General features: G+C 34.9%; 1 protein-coding gene across 1 annotated transcript in view; it reads right to left on the bottom strand.

Annotated features, from left to right (window-relative positions):
* Positions 1-315: 315 nt before the first annotated feature.
* LOC108041542 (double-strand-break repair protein rad21 homolog) overlaps positions 316-21631 on the bottom strand; it is a 78993-nt gene continuing 57677 nt past the window's right edge. Inside the window, exons 5-8 of the mRNA XM_044459295.1 lie at positions 20000-20255; positions 19191-19941; positions 17240-17401; positions 316-511 (exon numbers count right to left, since the gene is read on the bottom strand). Of these exons, the coding sequence (XP_044315230.1) occupies positions 386-511; positions 17240-17401; positions 19191-19941; positions 20000-20255 (1295 nt within the window). The 3' untranslated portion in view covers positions 316-385. The remainder of the gene's footprint in view (positions 512-17239; positions 17402-19190; positions 19942-19999; positions 20256-21631) is intronic.

Genomic DNA, 21631 nt, shown 5'->3' with positions numbered 1-21631 from the left:
GGGCTTGTTCAATACATGATTTAGAGGTGAACGTCAAAAATAATGGTTTTATCTGGTCGTCTCGGGCCCATTTTCCTGCAAAGTCCTTAAGTCCCTTGCAAGTCGGCAACTTAAGATTGTGATTCATCATCAGCATTTGATCATCATATAAGAGACTGACCTTTTTAATCGGCATTTATTTTGAGCCAGTAGTAATATAGTACTTTTAGAGAAATTTGTTTATGAGTGGGAGGCTTCCGTGCTCTAAATAGTTAACTGTTAATACAATGCATATTGCTGTACAAAATAATATTAATAAAAACACATTGTTAGAAGTTTTATAAATAAATTAAAATGTATTTATTGATATGAATCAAGAATGATCTTAATTGTACAAGTTTTTTGTTTAAATTTTTGGATTTTCGAATGTTGGTCCTCGAGTAATAGTAATATCTGCATAGGGAGCAGATTGAGCAATGTGAAGCACCTTAAATTTCTTTAAGACAAGGAGGGAGTAAAACTTTTGAGCCGCCTGAAAAAAAAATAAATACCATAATTAATTTAAAACATTTAAAGTTCTAAAAATTTCAAAATTTTATGATCGACAATTTTAGAAACCAATACAAATTTCGGCGTAAGAAAACAAAAGCAATGCTCTGATAAAAAAAAAACATACTAATTCCCACTTTCCCAAATTCATTGCAGGAAAACATCCTGCGGAATCTAAAAGGTGCGAAATCGGCTCGCCTGTGTTAAAAACTCTTTCAAATCCAGTAATATTAAAGCACCGAATAGGTAGACGTCGCACAGAACAAGGTTGTCCGATGCCACATTGAACTAACTCCACAGCTCAGCATGGAGTGCTAAACTTATGTTCTGAAAAATCGAAAGTCACTTTTTAACTTAATTTGTCCGTAGCTTTTCCTTAAACTCATTTTTTGCAGTTTTAACGTTTTCAACAGCCGTTCTAGAGCGCAATTGTAGCCATTTGTATAAAATAATTTGATATTTTTGGGCGTCTAAAAACTAGAGTTATATAAAAGTGTTACCATTTTTATACCAGTATTAATGTGCATAGTTTTCCAAACAAGGAGGAAATATTATCAGCTTTTGCTTTTAAAACAACAACTGGACATTAAAAAATTTTTTGAGTAACTAGTTTTTTAAATTATTTTTTTATCTTAAGTCGTTAAGAAACATTTGGCGTGGAAAGTACATTTATTTTAGACTATTGTTTAGCTTTATTTCCTGCTAAATTTAAAGGTTTTTCAAACTCGGACAGGACGTCTCACTCATAGAATCCCATCAGTTTTTTCGCCACTCCCGTAAACTAGCTTTTCGGTCTTGACCAGAAATCTGAGAAGTTAAAAATGTGTTAGATTAAACTGTGCAAATGGATTCATAGAGTCACGGAGTCAACCATCAGTCGGAAAATCATGTTAAATATAATATTAAACACGAGCTTTTATTCATATATTTTAGCTTTCTATAATTTAATTAACAAGGCCTAATATCTGAGCTCTACCCGAATCATACTCAACGAATTGTCAGTTCTGTCAGTTTTATCGCCACCAGCTTTATTTATGTCGAATCAAACTCACATCTTAATAAACACAGAGGGTTTTTTTGATGCAATTCGTGAAGGTCAAATTAGCTTGGCCAATGGCTAATCAATTTTAGCGAACCAAATCAAGTGCTTTGTTGTCACCTTGTCTGTAAATTTGTCTGTTTTTTTAAAAAAAGAAATGAAGCTGCAAGTACTACATGCAGAAATATGACCACCGCTTTTAAAGTATTTAAAGGAGAACAGATAAAATTTAGTTCAGACAGAACGTCAGCAGCAACAGCTAAACGTAACGTCTAAAATACCACTCCACACAACTCACTTGACCACTTCCGAAGTTCGTATGCAGCCAAACGAGGACAATTCCTTGAGTTTTTTTGAAATCCCATGTTTATATGCTATCGTTATATGGAGTTTATTCGCGCAGTGAAAACATCTTGCCGATCCGACGACTAACTGCCAATAAGCGTCGTATGAGAAATATTTATGTATTATTATTTCACAAACCCCAAAACCTGAGATACAATTTTTGGACTTAGAATAAATTTATTGCAAAAAAAATCGAACACCACTTTAAACACCACATGGACCGTACCATTGTCAACATGTATATTTATTTAATTTTTTTGCGCGGAATTTCACGGCTTTCCACCACCCCAACCGACCGAGTGGCGCAGCCGCGTATCTTACGGCACGATTCGCGAGAAGATAGACGTGAGATATAAAAGTATGGGTAAAAGACGGAAAAATGAAGAATTTTGTGCTAATAAAGTACGTATTAATCGTTTCAAGAGCACCAGAGTGTTAAGATTTGATATTATAGGAAAAAGTCTATTATAGTCAGAACATAGTACTCTGAAACAATCTACAATGATTAAATATAAAGGGAATAACATTTCTAGTTAATCTACTAGGCACAGACAAGTTTAGCCGAATTACACACTCGGTGACCAAAATTTCTCAAAAATTACCAAACCGATTTTAACCAAATTTTGAAGCCCTTTCTTTTAAAACCTAAAAACCTTCGTTTTTTTGGCAATTTGAATTTTGTGTTTCAGACTAACCAGCTCTTTATTAGATTGGTCACCGCAAACCATGTTTTCTACGCAGACCTTCACGGGATCACGAACCACGCCTCCATTTTCAAAGGTTTTTTTAAATTTTTTTTGCGAGAACTTGTAGTTTAAATTGTATATTTTTAGAAAATAAATTGTTTTGTTCAAGAATGCTGGTGGTTTTTATAAAATTAATTCATGGAAATTGTCGATTTTTTCACGCTACAACTAGGGTTGCCTCCTTATTAACAGAAGTCTAATTAGAATAAGAAGGTAAGATAAGATTTACTTTGTACTGATTCAATGCGACCAATATGTATTCCGTATTGTGAACTCCAGACGGGAGAGCCATACTCCAGAATCGGACGGATTAGCGAAATAAATAGAGTCTTACTGACATAAGTATCATCAAATTCTTTTGACCACCTTTTCATAAAACCAAGCACGCCTCTTGCCTTTTTAAAATTTGACGAGAGAGAGCCATACTCCAGAATCGGACGGATTAGCGAAACAAATAGAGTCTTACTGACATAAGTATCATCAAATTCTTTTGACCACCTTTTTATAAAACCAAGCACGCCTCTTGCCTTATTAAAATTTGACGAGATATGATTAAAAATTTTAGTTTAGGGTCCAAAAGGACGCCAAGATCGTTTGCAAGAGTTAATCTATACAATTAACGTGTAACTCGTGTATTTCGGATTGACCCGATAAAAAGTCAACAGCTTGCACTTAGAACCGTTTAAATTTTGTAAATTAATTCGGCACCAGTTTTAAAAGAATGAGAGAATGACTTATAATTGATGGAAGATCGTTAATAAATAATGTAAAAAGTAACGGACCCAGATAGCTCCCTTGTGGGACACCGGAGGTAACACGGAGAATTTTAGAAATTGAATTTTTAAAAAGGACCCTTTGTGACCTGCCATTCAGATAACTTGATTTCCATCTAAGAAGATCGACTGGAAAACCTTACAAGTCAAGTTTATAAATGACGTCTGTTTGAAAACTACTATTGAAGTCCTTTATCACAAATAAAGTAAACTCCAGAACGTTAGTGATCGTGGATATCTAGTGCCTCAGTTTTAAAACTATCTGCTTCAAACTTTCCCAAAAGCTGTCTTTCTATCGCAGGTAGTTATATACTATACTTATAAGTCGGAACGAGCCGGATCGAGCGACTATATCATATAGCTCCCATTGGAACAATCGGAAAAAACAATTTTAAAAAATTATAACTTTGTTGTTTTTAATTTTTTTGTTATTCTTTGGGATTTGGTAATATTTAAATATTATAGAATTGCAGTTTTAATTAATTTTTTTAAGCTCGAGTCCAGCGCAGAGCTCGGGGAAAACTATCTCTAGCAACCAGAAATAGCAAATCAGCCGCATTAAGCCGACTTTAGGTTGCCGCATGAACAATTTCATCTCGTTCGCAACCTCGACACCAGCGTCACAACAGAACTGCAAATTCGAACCTTTCAAAGGGTCATAACTTGCCCGATCAACAAAACCAATGCACTTAGTGTGCACCATGTATTCATACAGCCAGCAAGTCATGTTAGAATGATCAGCCCTAACTATGAGGCTGCATTTTTTGCAAAAACAAACCAAATTATTGTTACTCATTCTACTTATTTGAACCACTGTACCAAGAACACGAAACTGAAATTTATGAACGAACATAAGTACCGCAAGAGCGCAGAAACTACACGCCTAAAACTTTCAGAACAAAGAGAGTTAGTTAAAGTACATGCAAAAAAAAAACCTAAAAACAGCACTACGAATAACGAACTGAACCGAAAACACAGAACAGAAATATAAAATTAAAATAGTTTTGTTAAATTTTAAGTTTGTGCACAAAGTTAATATATGTCAAAAATATTTAAATGTATATTTAAATAGTTTAACGATTGTAAAAAAGGTTTGATAAAACTAACTAAAAAATGCATAATTCTACAAGCGAGTTACTTTTAAATTACAGCTTAACATTTATTTTGTTCGTTCCGCCAAAACTAGACAAACCAAATCCAAAAGGAAAAAGTATCCAATTTATGAAAGTGTAAAAACAAGAAATTAAGCTTACTTTGACAAAGCCGACGTTTAAATACCTTTGTTGACATAATACAAATATAATAGTCTAAAAAACATGTATACAAAAATTTGTATGCGTATATGCTAAAAGCAATACATAATTTAGGATTTCTCAATTAATTTTTCAATTTCTTGCGAAAGTTTTATCCAGATATCTGGAAATTTGAGAGTCTAGTTTGCGTAACAATATATTTCTATATATAAGGGTACTTAACTGTGATCGTATATTTTTCGGATATTTTTAACACATTATTAATTCATTTATATAATTATTAATAGCTCAAGGTTCGACTTTTGTTCCAAGCTATTCGGTTGTGTTTATTTCAGAGCTCCCTTATTTGTAATACTATTCTATACCCTTGCAGAGGGTATTACAGAAGTTTGTAACGCAGTGAAGGAGACGTTTCCGACCCCATAAAGTATATATTTTCTTGATCAGGATCAATATGAGAACCATGTCCATCTGCCCGTCTGTTTCAATACCGTTTGCGAGCTCAGTTTAACAGCTAGCGATCTGAAACTCTCACAGTCGACATAAAACATGGGTACCCAGATCAAGTTTGAAGCTCCCCGATCGGACTTCTATATCCTATAGCTCCCATAGAAACAATCGGATATACCTTGCAAGAATTGAAGATATTTCGCGAAGTGTAAAAGCTATTGACATGCATCTTTCCAAGTATGATTTTTTATGCATACCTTCATTAGCTTAAAGCTCCCATAGAAACTATAGAGTGAAATAGGTTTAAATTTGATGTTTTTCAGGATATTTTGCGCAGTATATAAGCTATAGACATCAATTTTCCCAAGTCTTATTTATTCATTGACATTAATCTATCCAAATCGTATTTTTTTATACATACCTTGAGCATACAATTTTTCCAAGTCTTATTTATTTACGCATACTTTGATCATGGTGAAAGCGATTGCCTATTGGACGTCTATATCATATAGCTTTCATTGGAATAATTGTTAAAAGCTGTGAAAATATCCCTTTCTTTCTATTTTGATATGACATTTTTGCAGTATAAAAGCTATTGACATGAAACTATGCAAATCTTATTTATTTATGTATACCTTGCGCAGGGTAAAAGTTCTTGCCAATTTGACAACTATATAGTACAGCTGCCATTTAAAAATTAAATTGGTTACATATATTTAATTTTTTTTTAAATAATTACATAAACTTTAATTTATATTTTGCGCAGTGTATAAGCTATTGACATAAATTTTTCAAAATCAAGGGTATTAAAACTTCGGCTTGCCCAAGTTAGCTTCCGTCCTCGTTTTTTTTTTAATTATCCAGTGTTTTTGGACTTTGAAACACAATGTTTGCTGGTCTTGCCCTCGGGGTTGGCAGTCCAGCTGCTGCTCTAAACCTTCCTTTTTTATACTCTTGCAGAGGGTATTATAATTTCAGTCAAAAGTTTGCAACGCAGACATTTCCGACCCAATAAAGTATATATATTTCTATGCAAACTAGTCTGCATATAACATTCTTAAAAGTTGTTTTCTAATGCAGGTAGTACCGGATCGGACGACTATATCATGTAGCTCCCACAGGAACAATCGGAAAAAAATTTAAACAAGAAAGGAAAGCTAGCTTCGGACGGAGTCGAAGTTGATATACCCTTGTAGAATATTCTCGCTCTCGCTCTGAGCAAGAGACTCTTGGCTGTCTTCATTTATGTTCTTTGTATATCGCTCTTTCAATGAGCAGAAACGCTCGCAAAATGAGTGTCAGCAAAAGACCGATTGACCGAAAAACTCAACGCAAACGGTCTTCGCATTTACTTTCGTTGTTGTAAAAAAGAAATAATATAATTGGTTCAATAGAGGAATTTAAATTTATTTTCAAATATTTTTGTTAATAAGTTCCATTTTGATTTCACATTTTTTAACAGTCGCTTAACGATTTGCTTGCCTATGCGTGTGAATGTATACCAATACATACACGACAAAACGGTCTTGGTTTGAATCAACTCCAATTAAGACTCCACCTCCCCGTCTAGAGGGACGGTCATACCTATATATTGTGTACTTACCTGGAAAAACTTCGGAGCTAAAGATCTCCGGCTTAAACCAGGTTTCTGTAAACACAATAATATGAGATGCAAAGGAAAGGCTATCAGAATACAATTTAGTGAGATTGCTACGCAAGGCTCTTACATTCTGATAGGAAAGGAGGTTAGAAGTTAGTTTTTTGAAATTGGTACACTGCACAGTGGTCCGGATGCTGCCATAAATCAAATTTTTCAATAGTCATGGGTTTGGCCTCGACTAGGAAGTTTGACTCCCACGGGCTCCGTCTTCTTTATCTTTTACACCAATATTATCCCGCGAAAAGTCGCCCGAGCATATGGCTTCAAAGACAGTTATCTTAAAAGATGAAAAGTCTCTAGCATAAGAAAACTTAAACTTTTCCACCTTTACACTATTACTATCGGCTTTAGTTTTGTCTTGTATATAAGACAATACATCGGAAGATGTTTGATCAGTGGAAAGCCGAGAAACGAAAATTTGTTTCTTTAGTGGAACCACTGAAAGGGATTATGGTGGAGCAAATATTGGTTCTGCTGAACCGGCGGGGTATCTATGTTTTGAAGAATCCAGTAATTGTGAAACCACAGCAAATCGGAATTCTTAGAAGTCGCTGGTACGGATTGTTCGGGTTATTATACCTTTGCCGAAGGTATTATAATCCCAGTCAAAAGTTTACAACGCAGTGAAGGCGACATTTCCGACCTATAAAGTATATATACTATTGTTCAGCATCACCAGGAGAGTCGATCTAGCCATGTCCGTCTGTCGGTCTGTCTGTCCGTCCGTCTGTCCGTCCGTCCGTTTCTACGCAAACTAGTGCCTCAGTTTTAAAACTATCTGCTTCAAACTTTCCCAAAAGCTGTCTTTCTATCGCAGGTAGTTATATACTATACTTATAAGTCGGAACGAGCCGGATCGAGCAACTATATCATATAGCTCCCATTGGAACAATCGGAAAAAACAATTTTAAAAAATTATAACTTTGTTGTTTTTAATTTTTTTGTTATTCTTTGGGATTTGGTAATATTTAAATATTATAGAATTGCAGTTTTAATTAATTTTTTTAAGCTCGAGTCCAGCGCAGAGCTCGGGGAAAACTATCTCTAGCAACCAGAAATAGCAAATCAGCCGCATTAAGCCGACTTTAGGTTGCCGCATGAACAATTTCATCTCGTTCGCAACCTCGACACCAGCGTCACAACAGAACTGCAAATTCGAACCTTTCAAAGGGTCATAACTTGCCCGATCAACAAAACCAATGCACTTAGTGTGCACCATGTATTCATACAGCCAGCAAGTCATGTTAGAATGATCAGCCCTAACTATGAGGCTGCATTTTTTGCAAAAACAAACCAAATTATTGTTACTCATTCTACTTATTTGAACCACTGTACCAAGAACACGAAATTGAAATTTATGAACGAACATAAGTACCGCAAGAGCGCAGAAACTACACGCCTAAAACTTTCAGAACAAAGAGAGTTAGTTAAAGTACATGCAAAAAAAAAACCCTAAAAACAGCACTACGAATAACGAACTGAACCGAAAACACAGAACAGAAATATAAAATTAAAATAGTTTTGTTAAATTTTAAGTTTGTGCACAAAGTTAATATATGTCAAAAATATTTAAATGTATATTTAAATAGTTTAACGATTGTAAAAAAGGTTTGATAAAACTAACTAAAAAATTCATAATTCTACAAGCGAGTTACTTTTAAATTACAGCTTAACATTTATTTTGTTCGTTCCGCCAAAACTAGACAAACCAAATCCAAAAGGAAAAAGTATCCAATTTATGAAAGTGTAAAAACAAGAAATGAAGCTTACTTTGACAAAGCCGACATTTAAATACCTTTGTTGACATAATACAAATATAATAGTCTAAAAAACATGTATACAAAAATTTGTATGCGTATATGCTAAAAGCAATACATAATTTAGGATTTCTCAATTAATTTTTCAATTTCTTGCGAAAGTTTTATCCAGATATCTGGAAATTTGAGAGTCTAGTTTGCGTAACAATATATTTCTATATATAAGGGTACTTAACTGTGATCGTATATTTTTCGGATATTTTTAACACATTATTAATTCATTTATATAATTATTAATAGCTCAAGGTTCGACTTTTGTTCCAAGCTATTCGGTTGTGTTTATTTCAGAGCTCCCTTATTTGTAATACTATTCTATACCCTTGCAGAGGGTATTACAGAAGTTTGTAACGCAGTGAAGGAGACGTTTCCGACCCCATAAAGTATATATTTTCTTGATCAGGATCAATATGAGAACCATGTCCATCTGCCCGTCTGTTTCAATACCGTTTGCGAGCTCAGTTTAACAGCTAGCGATCTGAAACTCTCACAGTCGACATAAAACATGGGTACCCAGATCAAGTTTGAAGCTCCCCGATCGGACTTCTATATCCTATAGCTCCCATAGAAACAATCGGATATACCTTGCAAGAATTGAAGATATTTCGCGAAGTGTAAAAGCTATTGACATGCATCTTTCCAAGTATGATTTTTTATGCATACCTTCATTAGCTTAAAGCTCCCATAGAAACTATAGAGTGAAATAGGTTTAAATTTGATGTTTTTCAGGATATTTTGCGCAGTATATAAGCTATAGACATCAATTTTCCCAAGTCTTATTTATTCATTGACATTAATCTATCCAAATCGTATTTTTTTATACATACCTTGAGCATACAATTTTTCCAAGTCTTATTTATTTACGCATACTTTGATCATGGTGAAAGCGATTGCCTATTGGACGTCTATATCATATAGCTTTCATTGGAATAATTGTTAAAAGCTGTGAAAATATCCCTTTCTTTCTATTTTGATATGACATTTTTGCAGTATAAAAGCTATTGACATGAAACTATGCAAATCTTATTTATTTATGTATACCTTGCGCAGGGTAAAAGTTCTTGCCAATTTGACAACTATATAGTACAGCTGCCATTTAAAAATTAAATTGGTTACATATATTTAATTTTTTTTTAAATAATTACATAAACTTTAATTTATATTTTGCGCAGTGTATAAGCTATTGACATAAATTTTTCAAAATCAAGGGTATTAAAACTTCGGCTTGCCCAAGTTAGCTTCCGTCCTCGTTTTTTTTTTAATTATCCAGTGTTTTTGGACTTTGAAACACAATGTTTGCTGGTCTTGCCCTCGGGGTTGGCAGTCCAGCTGCTGCTCTAAACCTTCCTTTTTTATACTCTTGCAGAGGGTATTATAATTTCAGTCAAAAGTTTGCAACGCAGACATTTCCGACCCAATAAAGTATATATATTTCTATGCAAACTAGTCTGCATATAACATTCTTAAAAGTTGTTTTCTAATGCAGGTAGTACCGGATCGGACGACTATATCATGTAGCTCCCACAGGAACAATCGGAAAAAAATTTAAACAAGAAAGGAAAGCTAGCTTCGGACGGAGTCGAAGTTGATATACCCTTGTAGAATATTCTCGCTCTCGCTCTGAGCAAGAGACTCTTGGCTGTCTTCATTTATGTTCTTTGTATATCGCTCTTTCAATGAGCAGAAACGCTCGCAAAATGAGTGTCAGCAAAAGACCGATTGACCGAAAAACTCAACGCAAACGGTCTTCGCATTTACTTTCGTTGTTGTAAAAAAGAAATAATATAATTGGTTCAATAGAGGAATTTAAATTTATTTTCAAATATTTTTGTTAATAAGTTCCATTTTGATTTCACATTTTTTAACAGTCGCTTAACGATTTGCTTGCCTATGCGTGTGAATGTATACCAATACATACACGACAAAACGGTCTTGGTTTGAATCAACTCCAATTAAGACTCCACCTCCCCGTCTAGAGGGACGGTCATACCTATATATTGTGTACTTACCTGGAAAAACTTCGGAGCTAAAGATCTCCGGCTTTAACCAGGTTTCTGTAAACACAATAATATGAGATGCAAAGGAAAGGCTATCAGAATACAATTTAGTGAGATTGCTACGCAAGGCTCTTACATTCTGATAGGAAAGGAGGTTAGAAGTTAGTTTTTTGAAATTGGTACACTGCACAGTGGTCCGGATGCTGCCATAAATCAAATTTTTCAATAGTCATGGGTTTGGCCTCGACTAGGAAGTTTGACTCCCACGGGCTCCGTCTTCTTTATCTTTTACACCAATATTATCCCGCGAAAAGTCGCCCGAGCATATGGCTTCAAAGACAGTTATCTTAAAAGATGAAAAGTCTCTAGCATAAGAAAACTTAAACTTTTCCACCTTTACACTATTACTATCGGCTTTAGTTTTGTCTTGTATATAAGACAATACATCGGAAGATGTTTGATCAGTGGAAAGCCGAGAAACGAAAATTTGTTTCTTTAGTGGAACCACTGAAAGGGATTATGGTGGAGCAAATATTGGTTCTGCTGAACCGGCGGGGTATCTATGTTTTGAAGAATCCAGTAATTGTGAAACCACAGCAAATCGGAATTCTTAGAAGTCGCTGGTACGGATTGTTCGGGTTATTATACCTTTGCCGAAGGTATTATAATCCCAGTCAAAAGTTTACAACGCAGTGAAGGCGACATTTCCGACCTATAAAGTATATATACTATTGTTCAGCATCACCAGGAGAGTCGATCTAGCCATGTCCGTCTGTCGGTCTGTCTGTCCGTCCGTCTGTCCGTCCGTCCGTTTCTACGCAAACTAGTGCCTCAGTTTTAAAACTATCTGCTTCAAACTTTCCCAAAAGCTGTCTTTCTATCGCAGGTAGTTATATACTATACTTATAAGTCGGAACGAGCCGGATCGAGCGACTATATCATATAGCTCCCATTGGAACAATCGGAAAAAACAATTTTAAAAAATTATAACTTTGTTGTTTTTAATTTTTTTGTTATTCTTTGGGATTTGGTAATATTTAAATATTATAGAATTGCAGTTTTAATTAATTTTTTTAAGCTCGAGTCCAGCGCAGAGCTCGGGGAAAACTATCTCTAGCAACCAGAAATAGCAAATCAGCCGCATTAAGCCGACTTTAGGTTGCCGCATGAACAATTTCATCTCGTTCGCAACCTCGACACCAGCGTCACAACAGAACTGCAAATTCGAACCTTTCAAAGGGTCATAACTTGCCCGATCAACAAAACCAATGCACTTAGTGTGCACCATGTATTCATACAGCCAGCAAGTCATGTTAGAATGATCAGCCCTAACTATGAGGCTGCATTTTTTGCAAAAACAAACCAAATTATTGTTACTCATTCTACTTATTTGAACCACTGTACCAAGAACACGAAACTGAAATTTATGAACGAACATAAGTACCGCAAGAGCGCAGAAACTACACGCCTAAAACTTTCAGAACAAAGAGAGTTAGTTAAAGTGCATGCAAAAAAAAAACCCTAAAAACAGCACTACGAATAACGAACTGAACCGAAAACACAGAACAGAAATATAAAATTAAAATAGTTTTGTTAAATTTTAAGTTTGTGCACAAAGTTAATATATTTATATGTATATTTAAATGTATATTTAAATAGTTTAACGATTGTAAAAAAGGTTTGATAAAACTAACTAAAAAATTCATAATTCTACAAGCGAGTTACTTTTAAATTACAGCTTAACATTTATTTTGTTCGTTCCGCCAAAACTAGACAAACCAAATCCAAAAGGAAAAAGTATCCAATTTATGAAAGTGTAAAAACAAGAAATGAAGCTTACTTTGACAAAGCCGACGTTTAAATACCTTTGTTGACATAATACAAATATAATAGTCTAAAAAACATGTATACAAAAATTTGTATGCGTATATGCTAAAAGCAATACATAATTTAGGATTTCTCAATTAATTTTTCAATTTCTTGCGAAAGTTTTATCCAGATATCTGGAAATTTGAGAGTCTAGTTTGCGTAACAATATATTTCTATATATAAGGGTACTTAACTGTGATCGTATATTTTTCGGATATTTTTAACACATTATTAATTCATTTATATAATTATTAATAGCTCAAGGTTCGACTTTTGTTCCAAGCTATTCGGTTGTGTTTATTTCAGAGCTCCCTTATTTGTAATACTATTCTATACCCTTGCAGAGGGTATTACAGAAGTTTGTAACGCAGTGAAGGAGACGTTTCCGACCCCATAAAGTATATATTTTCTTGATCAGGATCAATATGAGAACCATGTCCATCTGCCCGTCTGTTTCAATACCGTTTGCGAGCTCAGTTTAACAGCTAGCGATCTGAAACTCTCACAGTCGACATAAAACATGTGTACCCAGATCAAGTTTGAAGCTCCCCGATCGGACTTCTATATCCTATAGCTCCCATAGAAACAATCGGATATACCTTGCAAGAATTGAAGATATTTCGCGAAGTGTAAAAGCTATTGACATGCATCTTTCCAAGTATGATTTTTTATGCATACCTTCATTAGCTTAAAGCTCCCATAGAAACTATAGAGTGAAATAGGTTTAAATTTGATGTTTTTCAGGATATTTTGCGCAGTATATAAGCTATAGACATCAATTTTCCCAAGTCTTATTTATTCATTGACATTAATCTATCCAAATCGTATTTTTTTATACATACCTTGAGCATACAATTTTTCCAAGTCTTATTTATTTACGCATACTTTGATCATGGTGAAAGCGCTTGCCTATTGGACGTCTATATCATATAGCTTCCATTGGAATAATTGTTAAAAGCTGTGAAAATATCCCTTTCTTTCTATTTTGATATGACATTTTTGCAGTATAAAAGCTATTGACATGAAACTATGCAAATCTTATTTATTTATGTATACCTTGCGCAGGGTAAAAGTTCTTGCCAATTTGACAACTATATAGTACAGCTGCCATTTAAAAATTAAATTGGTTACATATATTTAATTTTTTTTTTAAATAATTACATAAACTTTAATTTATATTTTGCGCAGTGTATAAGCTATTGACATAAATTTTTCAAAATCAAGGGTATTAAAACTTCGGCTTGCCCAAGTTAGCTTCCGTCCTCGTTTTTTTTTTAATTATCCAGTGTTTTTGGACTTTGAAACACAATGTTTGCTGGTCTTGCCCTCGGGGTTGGCAGTCCAGCTGCTGCGCTAAACCTTCCTTTTTTATACCCTTGCAGAGGGTATTATAATTTCAGTCAAAAGTTTGCAACGCAGACATTTCCGACCCAATAAAGTATATATATTTCTATGCAAACTAGTCTGCATATAACATTCTTAAAAGTTGTTTTCTAATGCAGGTAGTACCGGATCGGACGACTATATCATGTAGCTCCCACAGGAACAATCGGAAAAAAATTTAAACAAGAAAGGAAAGCTAACTTCGGACGGAGTCGAAGTTGATATACCCTTGTAGAATATTCTCGCTCTCGCTCTGAGCAAGAGACTCTTGGCTGTCTTCATTTATGTTCTTTGTATATCGCTCTTTCAATGAGCAGAAACGCTCGCAAAATGAGTGTCAGCAAAAGACCGATTGACCGAAAAACTCAACGCAAACGGTCTTCGCATTTACTTTCGTTGTTGTAAACAAGAAAGGAAAGCTAACTTCGGGCGGAGCCGAAGTTGATATACCCTTGCAGAATTCTCTATAATAATATTCTCCAAAATTATTCCTATGATGCATTCTTAATACTCATAAAAAATTCAAACTTCCTAACTTTAAAAACACCAAAGTTATGGCATTTCGAATCGTTCAGTTATATGGCAGCTATAGGATATAGTCGGCCGATCCTTATGAAATTTGGTAGGTCGGATTGATTGGCCAAATATAAAACCCATAGAACATCCCAACTTTCTAACTTTACAAACACCAAAGTTATGGCATTTCCGATCAATCAGTTATATGGCAGCTATAGGATATAGTCGGCCGATCCTTATGAAATTTGGTACGTCGGATTGATTGGCCAAATATAATACCCATAGAGAGTCCCAACTTCCTAACTTAACAAACAGCAGAGTTATGGCATTTCCGATCAATCAGTTATATGGCAGCTATAGGATATAGTCGGCCGATCCCGGCCGTTCCGACTTATATACTGCGTGCAAAGGAAAGAAGGGTGTGTGCAAAGTTTCAATTCGATATCTTTAAAACTGAGAGACTAGTTCGCGTAGAAACAGACAGACGGACAGACAGACGGACAGACGGACAGACGGACAGACGGACAGACGGACAGACGGACAGACGGACAGACGGACATGGCTATATCAACTCAGGAGGTGATCCTGATCAAGAATATATATACTTTATAGGGTCGGAGATGCCTCCTTCACTGCGTTGCACACTTTTGACCAAAATTATAATACCCTCTGCAAGGGTATAAAAAGAAATAATATAATTTGTTCAATAGAGGAATTTAAATTTATTTTCAAATATTTTTGTTAATAAGTTCCATTTTGATTCCACATTTTTTAACAGTCGCTTAACGATTTGCTTGCCTATGCGTGTGAATGTATACCAATACATACACGACAAAACGGTCTTGGAACAACCAGAACAAAACAGAATAGAAAAAAACGGTTTCGCTCTGAGATTGTGCTCATTTAAGAACCCATAAATCGGTTGCTCTTTGAGTCTTTTCGTTAAAAGTCAGGAAAAGACACTTATTTGCAGACAACGAGAAACGGTCGACAGTTATTTGAGAGTTCTGGTTCTTTGGAATTTGGCATTATTTAACAAGAGAGAACGCTATAGTCGAGTGCCTCGACTATTAGATACCCGTTACTCAGCTAAACAACTTTAGATTTTGCATTAACATAATGTGAATTAGAGTGACCACAGGATAAAAGGGACAAAAAGTTCAAATTATCAATTTGAATTAGGCGTTCTCTTAGAGCTGGCAGCTTTACAGCACGAGCATCAACACCAGCGCTGCTTTAGCGCAGGCAGCTTTTGTCCTGCACCAGCATACACACATACGCCATTGTTTGACTCAGACCTCCAATTTGGCTAACTAGATTTGATTTGCATAGTTCTTGGGATATAGTTCGGTATTGACAAATTAAAACCATCGCACTTTCCTTTAATAGAAATCCTTATCGAGAATTAACGTTGACTCTGTTGAGCACCTTGGCCAGCTGTTCCAAAGTCATCCGTTAGATGGCGCCATGAAAGGCGGAAATGTAGGCGCTAGCCAGGCTTAAGCGTTTAATGAGTTTTTGGGCGTTAGAGTGGGCGTGGCAAACTTTTATTAGGCCAATCGATAGGTATTGACGAAACAAATACATATCAATTAAAATTTTTATAATAGCATCAAAACTGTGGCCACAGCTTGTGGCTTGTGGGCGTCAGAGGCCGCGTGGCACCATTTTGAAACAAACTTGCGCTGCGTAGGAACTCCTAAAATCTACATGCAAAATGCCAATTTTCTAGCTTTTATAGTTTCCGATATCTCAGCGTTCATACGGACAGACGGAGAGACGGACAGACGGAGAGACGGACAGACGGACATGGCTAGATCCACTCGGCTAGTGATCCTGATCAAGAATATATATACTTTATAGGGTCGGAAACGCTTCCTTCTACCTGTTACATACTTTTGCACGAATACAATATACCCTTTTACTCTACGAGTAACGGGTATAAATACTATGGAATTACTGTTTTAATTAAATTAAAATCGGTCCTCTATATCATATAACTCCCATAGGAAAATCAAAAAATTAAAAAAATAATATAACAAAATTTTATTTTGCTGTTTTTTTCTATTTATCAACATAAACCTTTGAGATATTGTAATAATTTACTATATTAGAATTACGCATTTTGTCAAAATCCGACCAGAATATCATATAGCTGCCATTGAAAATGAAGCGCAAAATCGACATCGCTTTGTAATACTGCAAGGGTATAAAATCTTCTAGTTCCTTATGCCTGTGCAATGACGAATGTTTGTATAGTGCACAGAAAATATGTCTTCCAATTTCACGCTATGTCGGCAAATGGTTTATTAAGCCTTAAATGTGACATCCAAAGAATCTGTTCCGACTATGAACATTTTTACCACCAAGGGGATTAGTAAGAATGCTGCTGATAAAGAACGATTCAATCAGGTAAATCATATCAGGAAAAAAAGAAATCTCGGCGTTTCACCTTCTTTACCGAAACCAGGCTTCCACCTCGGGAATCAGATATAAGAAGTTTCGGTAGCTGCAATAGAAAGACAACTTTTGGGAAAGTTTCAAGCTTTAAAACTACGTAAAAACGGACAGACGGACATGGCTAGATCGACTCTCCTGGTGATGCTGATCAAGAATATATATACTTTATAAGGTCGGAAATGGCTCCACCACTGCGTTGCAAACTTTTGACTGAAACTATAATACCCTCTGCAAGGGTATAAAAATGTACTACAGTGTTATTAAACAACATTTTTATACTCTTGAACTTGCATCCTTATTAGTCCAACTGGCGTATGTTTTGATAAATTTCTTACGAAATCAAGAGACCATTGGGCAACTAACTGCGGAGATTAATTAAGGAATGGGTTAAGGAACACAATTTTACCTGTTTTCTTGAGTTTCCGGATGTTAGTTGTGAAAGAGCTAAATTATCTTTAACGTTAAAATGAGCTCTTACGTCGATAAAAAGTTGTGCAGCTCTTTTATTTAAAACACGCTCTTCAAATTGTTCATCAGTTTCATTTTCCATTTGTTCGTCGCTGTGATTCTGTAAAAAAAATGTTAAGAAATTGATCATATTTCGTTCCTCCATTAAACAAATCAGAAACTATAAAATAATTCATTTTTAATATAAATCCCATATTTAACGGTTAGTATATTTGTATATGCCCTGTCCTCGCTGAAGTACATTTTATAGAGTTTTTGAGTTTTTCTGTTTTGAGTTTTTCTGTTATGTTTTCTTTCAAGCTCTGCGACAGAAAATAAAAACAGTCAATTTCATACCTTGGAGAAAAACCAAATATTACTAGATTACTATTTGCCGCTGTATTTTTCATAATTCTTTTAACAGTGTTTTTCAAGAGAGTTGGTAACCCGATTTTGCATGAGTTTGGAATTACCAATTGCGCAGCCGAAACAATTCAAAATGGCCTATTACTTCATTGGATATTCACAATAAAACGGTTCCTTAATCTGATGATTTACTTATTTACTTATCTGGTATTATTTTATTAATATGTTTATAAAGGGATTTCATCTTTTACTATCGACGCCACCAAATTGGGAAACATGCCGTTTTTCGGTGTATATGGAAATTTTTAAGTTTTCACCCGACTTCTTTGGATTTTAACACTGGAGCTCCAGAAAACGATTGGTGGCTCCTATGTCAAGTTGTATACCTTGATTGCTTTCTATTTTTAATTAGTTAGTAGAAGGGCCATAAATCCGAAGTTACTATTTTTTCGGACGTTGACCTTAGGATATTCCCACATTTAATATGACCTTTATTTTGTACCTCTCACTGAAAAGAAACTAATAACAGAAATTTCGAAAACTTTCAATGTTTTCGAAATCGTCTAATTCTTTAGGAAAGCTTTTCTTGCCGTCATTAGACATAAAGCATGGTTTAACCCCCTTAGTTATAGTATTTAAATTTTTTTTTGCATTTTTTTTATTTTTTATTTTTTAAATACACATTGAGAATATTGTGTTAAAATTTTAGATCGATCCGAGTAAAACTTCCGAACTTATGGGCAGTTGAACATAGGTAAGTAAGCGCTTATTGAAAATTTGGGAGGCCCAAAATTTAAAACGCTATCCTGAAAAGTGGCCATTTCAAAGTCGGTGTACACGATCCTGCAAAATCTATCGAACGGATCGTTTTGAAATTTTGCACAGTATTTCTCTACCAGATTCCTTAGGTAACGCTGTCGAGTTTTTTTTTTTTAATTTATTACTTTTAGAGCAACAAATACTTCGACGTTTTAGGCGAAAATCGAATCAATTCAAAACCAAAATTGAGCTTTCGTAAAAAATTCTTTAAAAATACCGATTTTGCACATAATTAACTATACCCCCCATAAAAATTTGTAAAGGCTTTATATCAAGACAGGTGTTTTTTGCGAAGGAACCTTGTTCATAAACGTAAACTACCTCTGGAAAACGAAAGATGTGGAGAAAGCAGCTTGGACCTCTTTTACTGAGGTGGTTCAAAATTTATTCAGGGACAGAAGAGCGGTCAATCTGTTAGTTACAATATATGTGCTGCCATTAAGATTTCCGCCGAATCTTGTAGATGTAAATGAAGATCAGGGCGATATATCATCAAGATACGCACATGATGGCGAACTACTGCAGAAGTGTTTTAAGCTCTTGTCGGGATTAAAAACATTGAAATTTTAAATTATTTTTACATTTAACATTTTCCCCTCAATGTAAAAGGTTTAAAAAATTATTTTAAATTTGTATCCACATCTAAATGCTTTCTTTTTTCAAATGTGTGCAATCCTTATTTCAATAAATGTTTAAATTGGTTTGCACTATTCTTATGAACTCACCTGAGCAACGAAGGTTGGAATTTCATAGTTGTCCCATCCCTTTGAAAAGTCGCTTGCTCTTTTTGAAAAGCCGTTTTCATTCACCAAAGGTCGCTCCACAGATTCATTAAATATTGCGCTAATTTGATCTGTAGGTATAAATGGTATATTGTCCATCTCGCCAATATTTGTATGCTGCGGAGTTGTGTGGCCGTGATCCAATCCCGCCGGCGTTGAGTCTCCTTGGTTGAAATCATCTCCCATGTCGTTATTAGTATTTCTTGGTGTTAATGGCAGGTCATTAATTGATGAAAAATGTTCCATGTCATTTAAAGACAATAAATCTGGACTTTGCATGTGATCAAAAAGAGTTGATGCATTTTGACAAGCTATACTTTCTTGCTCTTTTGTTGCAATGTTTAAAGAAACGGCAGATAGCCCTAGAGATTTTTGGTCTTCTCTTAAAACTTCAGGGACCTCTAAGCTTTGAATCAGTGAATCAGATACATGGTCCAAAAATTGATTAGTAACCAGATCATTCTTTCGTTTGCGTCCCTTTTTATTAAAAATAATTAGCGAATTCTCATTTTCTTGTGCATAAAATTCCAATGCAAGAATTTCCATTGGAGCAACACTTGAAAAATCCTCAAAGAATGTTGAATGTGAAAACAACTGTCTGTTATAATTATTAAATAGTGATCTGGCTGGTATGGATCTTGATGGTAATGAAAACAATTTTTCAACACCTCCAGTTTCTTTCCAATACATCAGTCTACAAATAAAGAAAATATTTATTTTATATTATATTTTTGCCAATATTAACTAAATACCTTTTTGTGGGTGGGGCCAGATCGAGTGTAGTTAAGATATCAGAAGTATCGGCTAATTGCGCCTTCATTTCTTCTCCGGAAATATTTTTTATTTCATCAATAATAAGTTTTCTTTTGCGTTTGGTCTTTGTTAATCCTTTATAGACTGTTGCGTCAATAGGAGCTAATGCGAATCCATCATCCTCGTTTTGGACAAGAGTTATTTCATTTATGGGCATATTGTCACCGACACTGGCATTGTCGTGCAAATTAGTTTCTAAAAATATATATTTTGAATTATTCCATGTCAAACGTAACGTATGAACAAAATTTAACCATCTCTTGAAACTAAACAAAAACAATAAAGTGGTTATTTTTAATTTTTTTTTTGTAAGTTTTATTGCTGGATTAATAATTTGACCACTTTTTATCTATTTGTCACTCATAACAATAAAAACAAGAGAAAACGCTATAGTCGAGTGGCTCGACTATTAGATACCCGTTACTCAGCTAAAAAAGTTCAAATTATCAATTTGAATTCGGCGATCTCTTAGAGCTGGCAGCTTTACAGCACGAGCATCAGCACCAGCGCTGCTTTAGCGCAGGCAGCTTTTGTCCTGTACCAGCAGCTGTGTTTATGTTTATGTTTTTGAGTGCAATAAATTGACTAGGAATATTGAACATACATACTTATATTGGTAAACACATACATTCTTAAATAGTATTATCTATATTGAAGTCTAAATGTTTGCACAACACGAGTAACGGGTATGGCGAATAGCTTTCTTTGAAAGGAGTTATCTTTGCCAGGCAATTGCAACTGTGTACAATGTAAATACATACATATGTATATGCTTACATACATACACACATACGCCATTGTTTGACTCAGACCTCCAATTTGGCTAACTAGATTTGATTGGCATAGTTCTTGGGATATAGTTCGGTATTGACAAATGAAAACAAGAGAGAACGCTATAGTCGAGTGCCTCGACTATTAGATACCCGTTACTCAGCTAAACAACTTTATATAAATATGCCTTCTTGTGTTTTTTTTTTTTAACATAATGTGAATTGTAGTGACCACAGGAAAAAAAGACAAAAAGTTCAAATTATCAATTTGAATTCGGCGATCTCTTAGTGCCGGCAGCTTTACAGCACGAGCACTGCGCTGCTTTAGCGCAGGCAGCTTTTGTCCTGCACCAGCAGCTGTGTTTATGTTTATGTTTTTGAGTGCAATAAATTGACTAGAAATATTAAACATACATACTTATATTGGCTAAACACATACATTCTTAAATAGTATTATGTATATTAAAGTCTAAATGTTTGCACAACACGAGTAACGGGTATAGCGAATAGCTTTCTTTGAAAGGAGTTATCTTTGCCGGGCAATTGCAACTGTGTACAATGTAAATACATACATATGTATATGCTTACATACATACACACATACGCCATTGTTTGACTCAGACCTCCAATTTGGCATAGTTCTTGGGATATAGTTCGGTATTGACAAATGAAAACCATCGCAATTTCCTTTAATAGAAATTATCGAGAATTAACGTTGACTCTGTTGAGCACCTTGGCCAGCTGTTCCAAAGTCATCCGTTAGATGGCGCTACCACGGGCGGAAATGTAGGCGCTAGCCAG

The sequence above is a fragment of the Drosophila rhopaloa genome, unplaced genomic scaffold (assembly GCF_018152115.1).
Source record: "Drosophila rhopaloa isolate 14029-0021.01 unplaced genomic scaffold, ASM1815211v1 contig_190, whole genome shotgun sequence".
Taxonomy (NCBI): Eukaryota; Metazoa; Arthropoda; class Insecta; order Diptera; family Drosophilidae; genus Drosophila; species Drosophila rhopaloa.
This window is presented reverse-complemented; position numbering and strand designations above follow the sequence as displayed.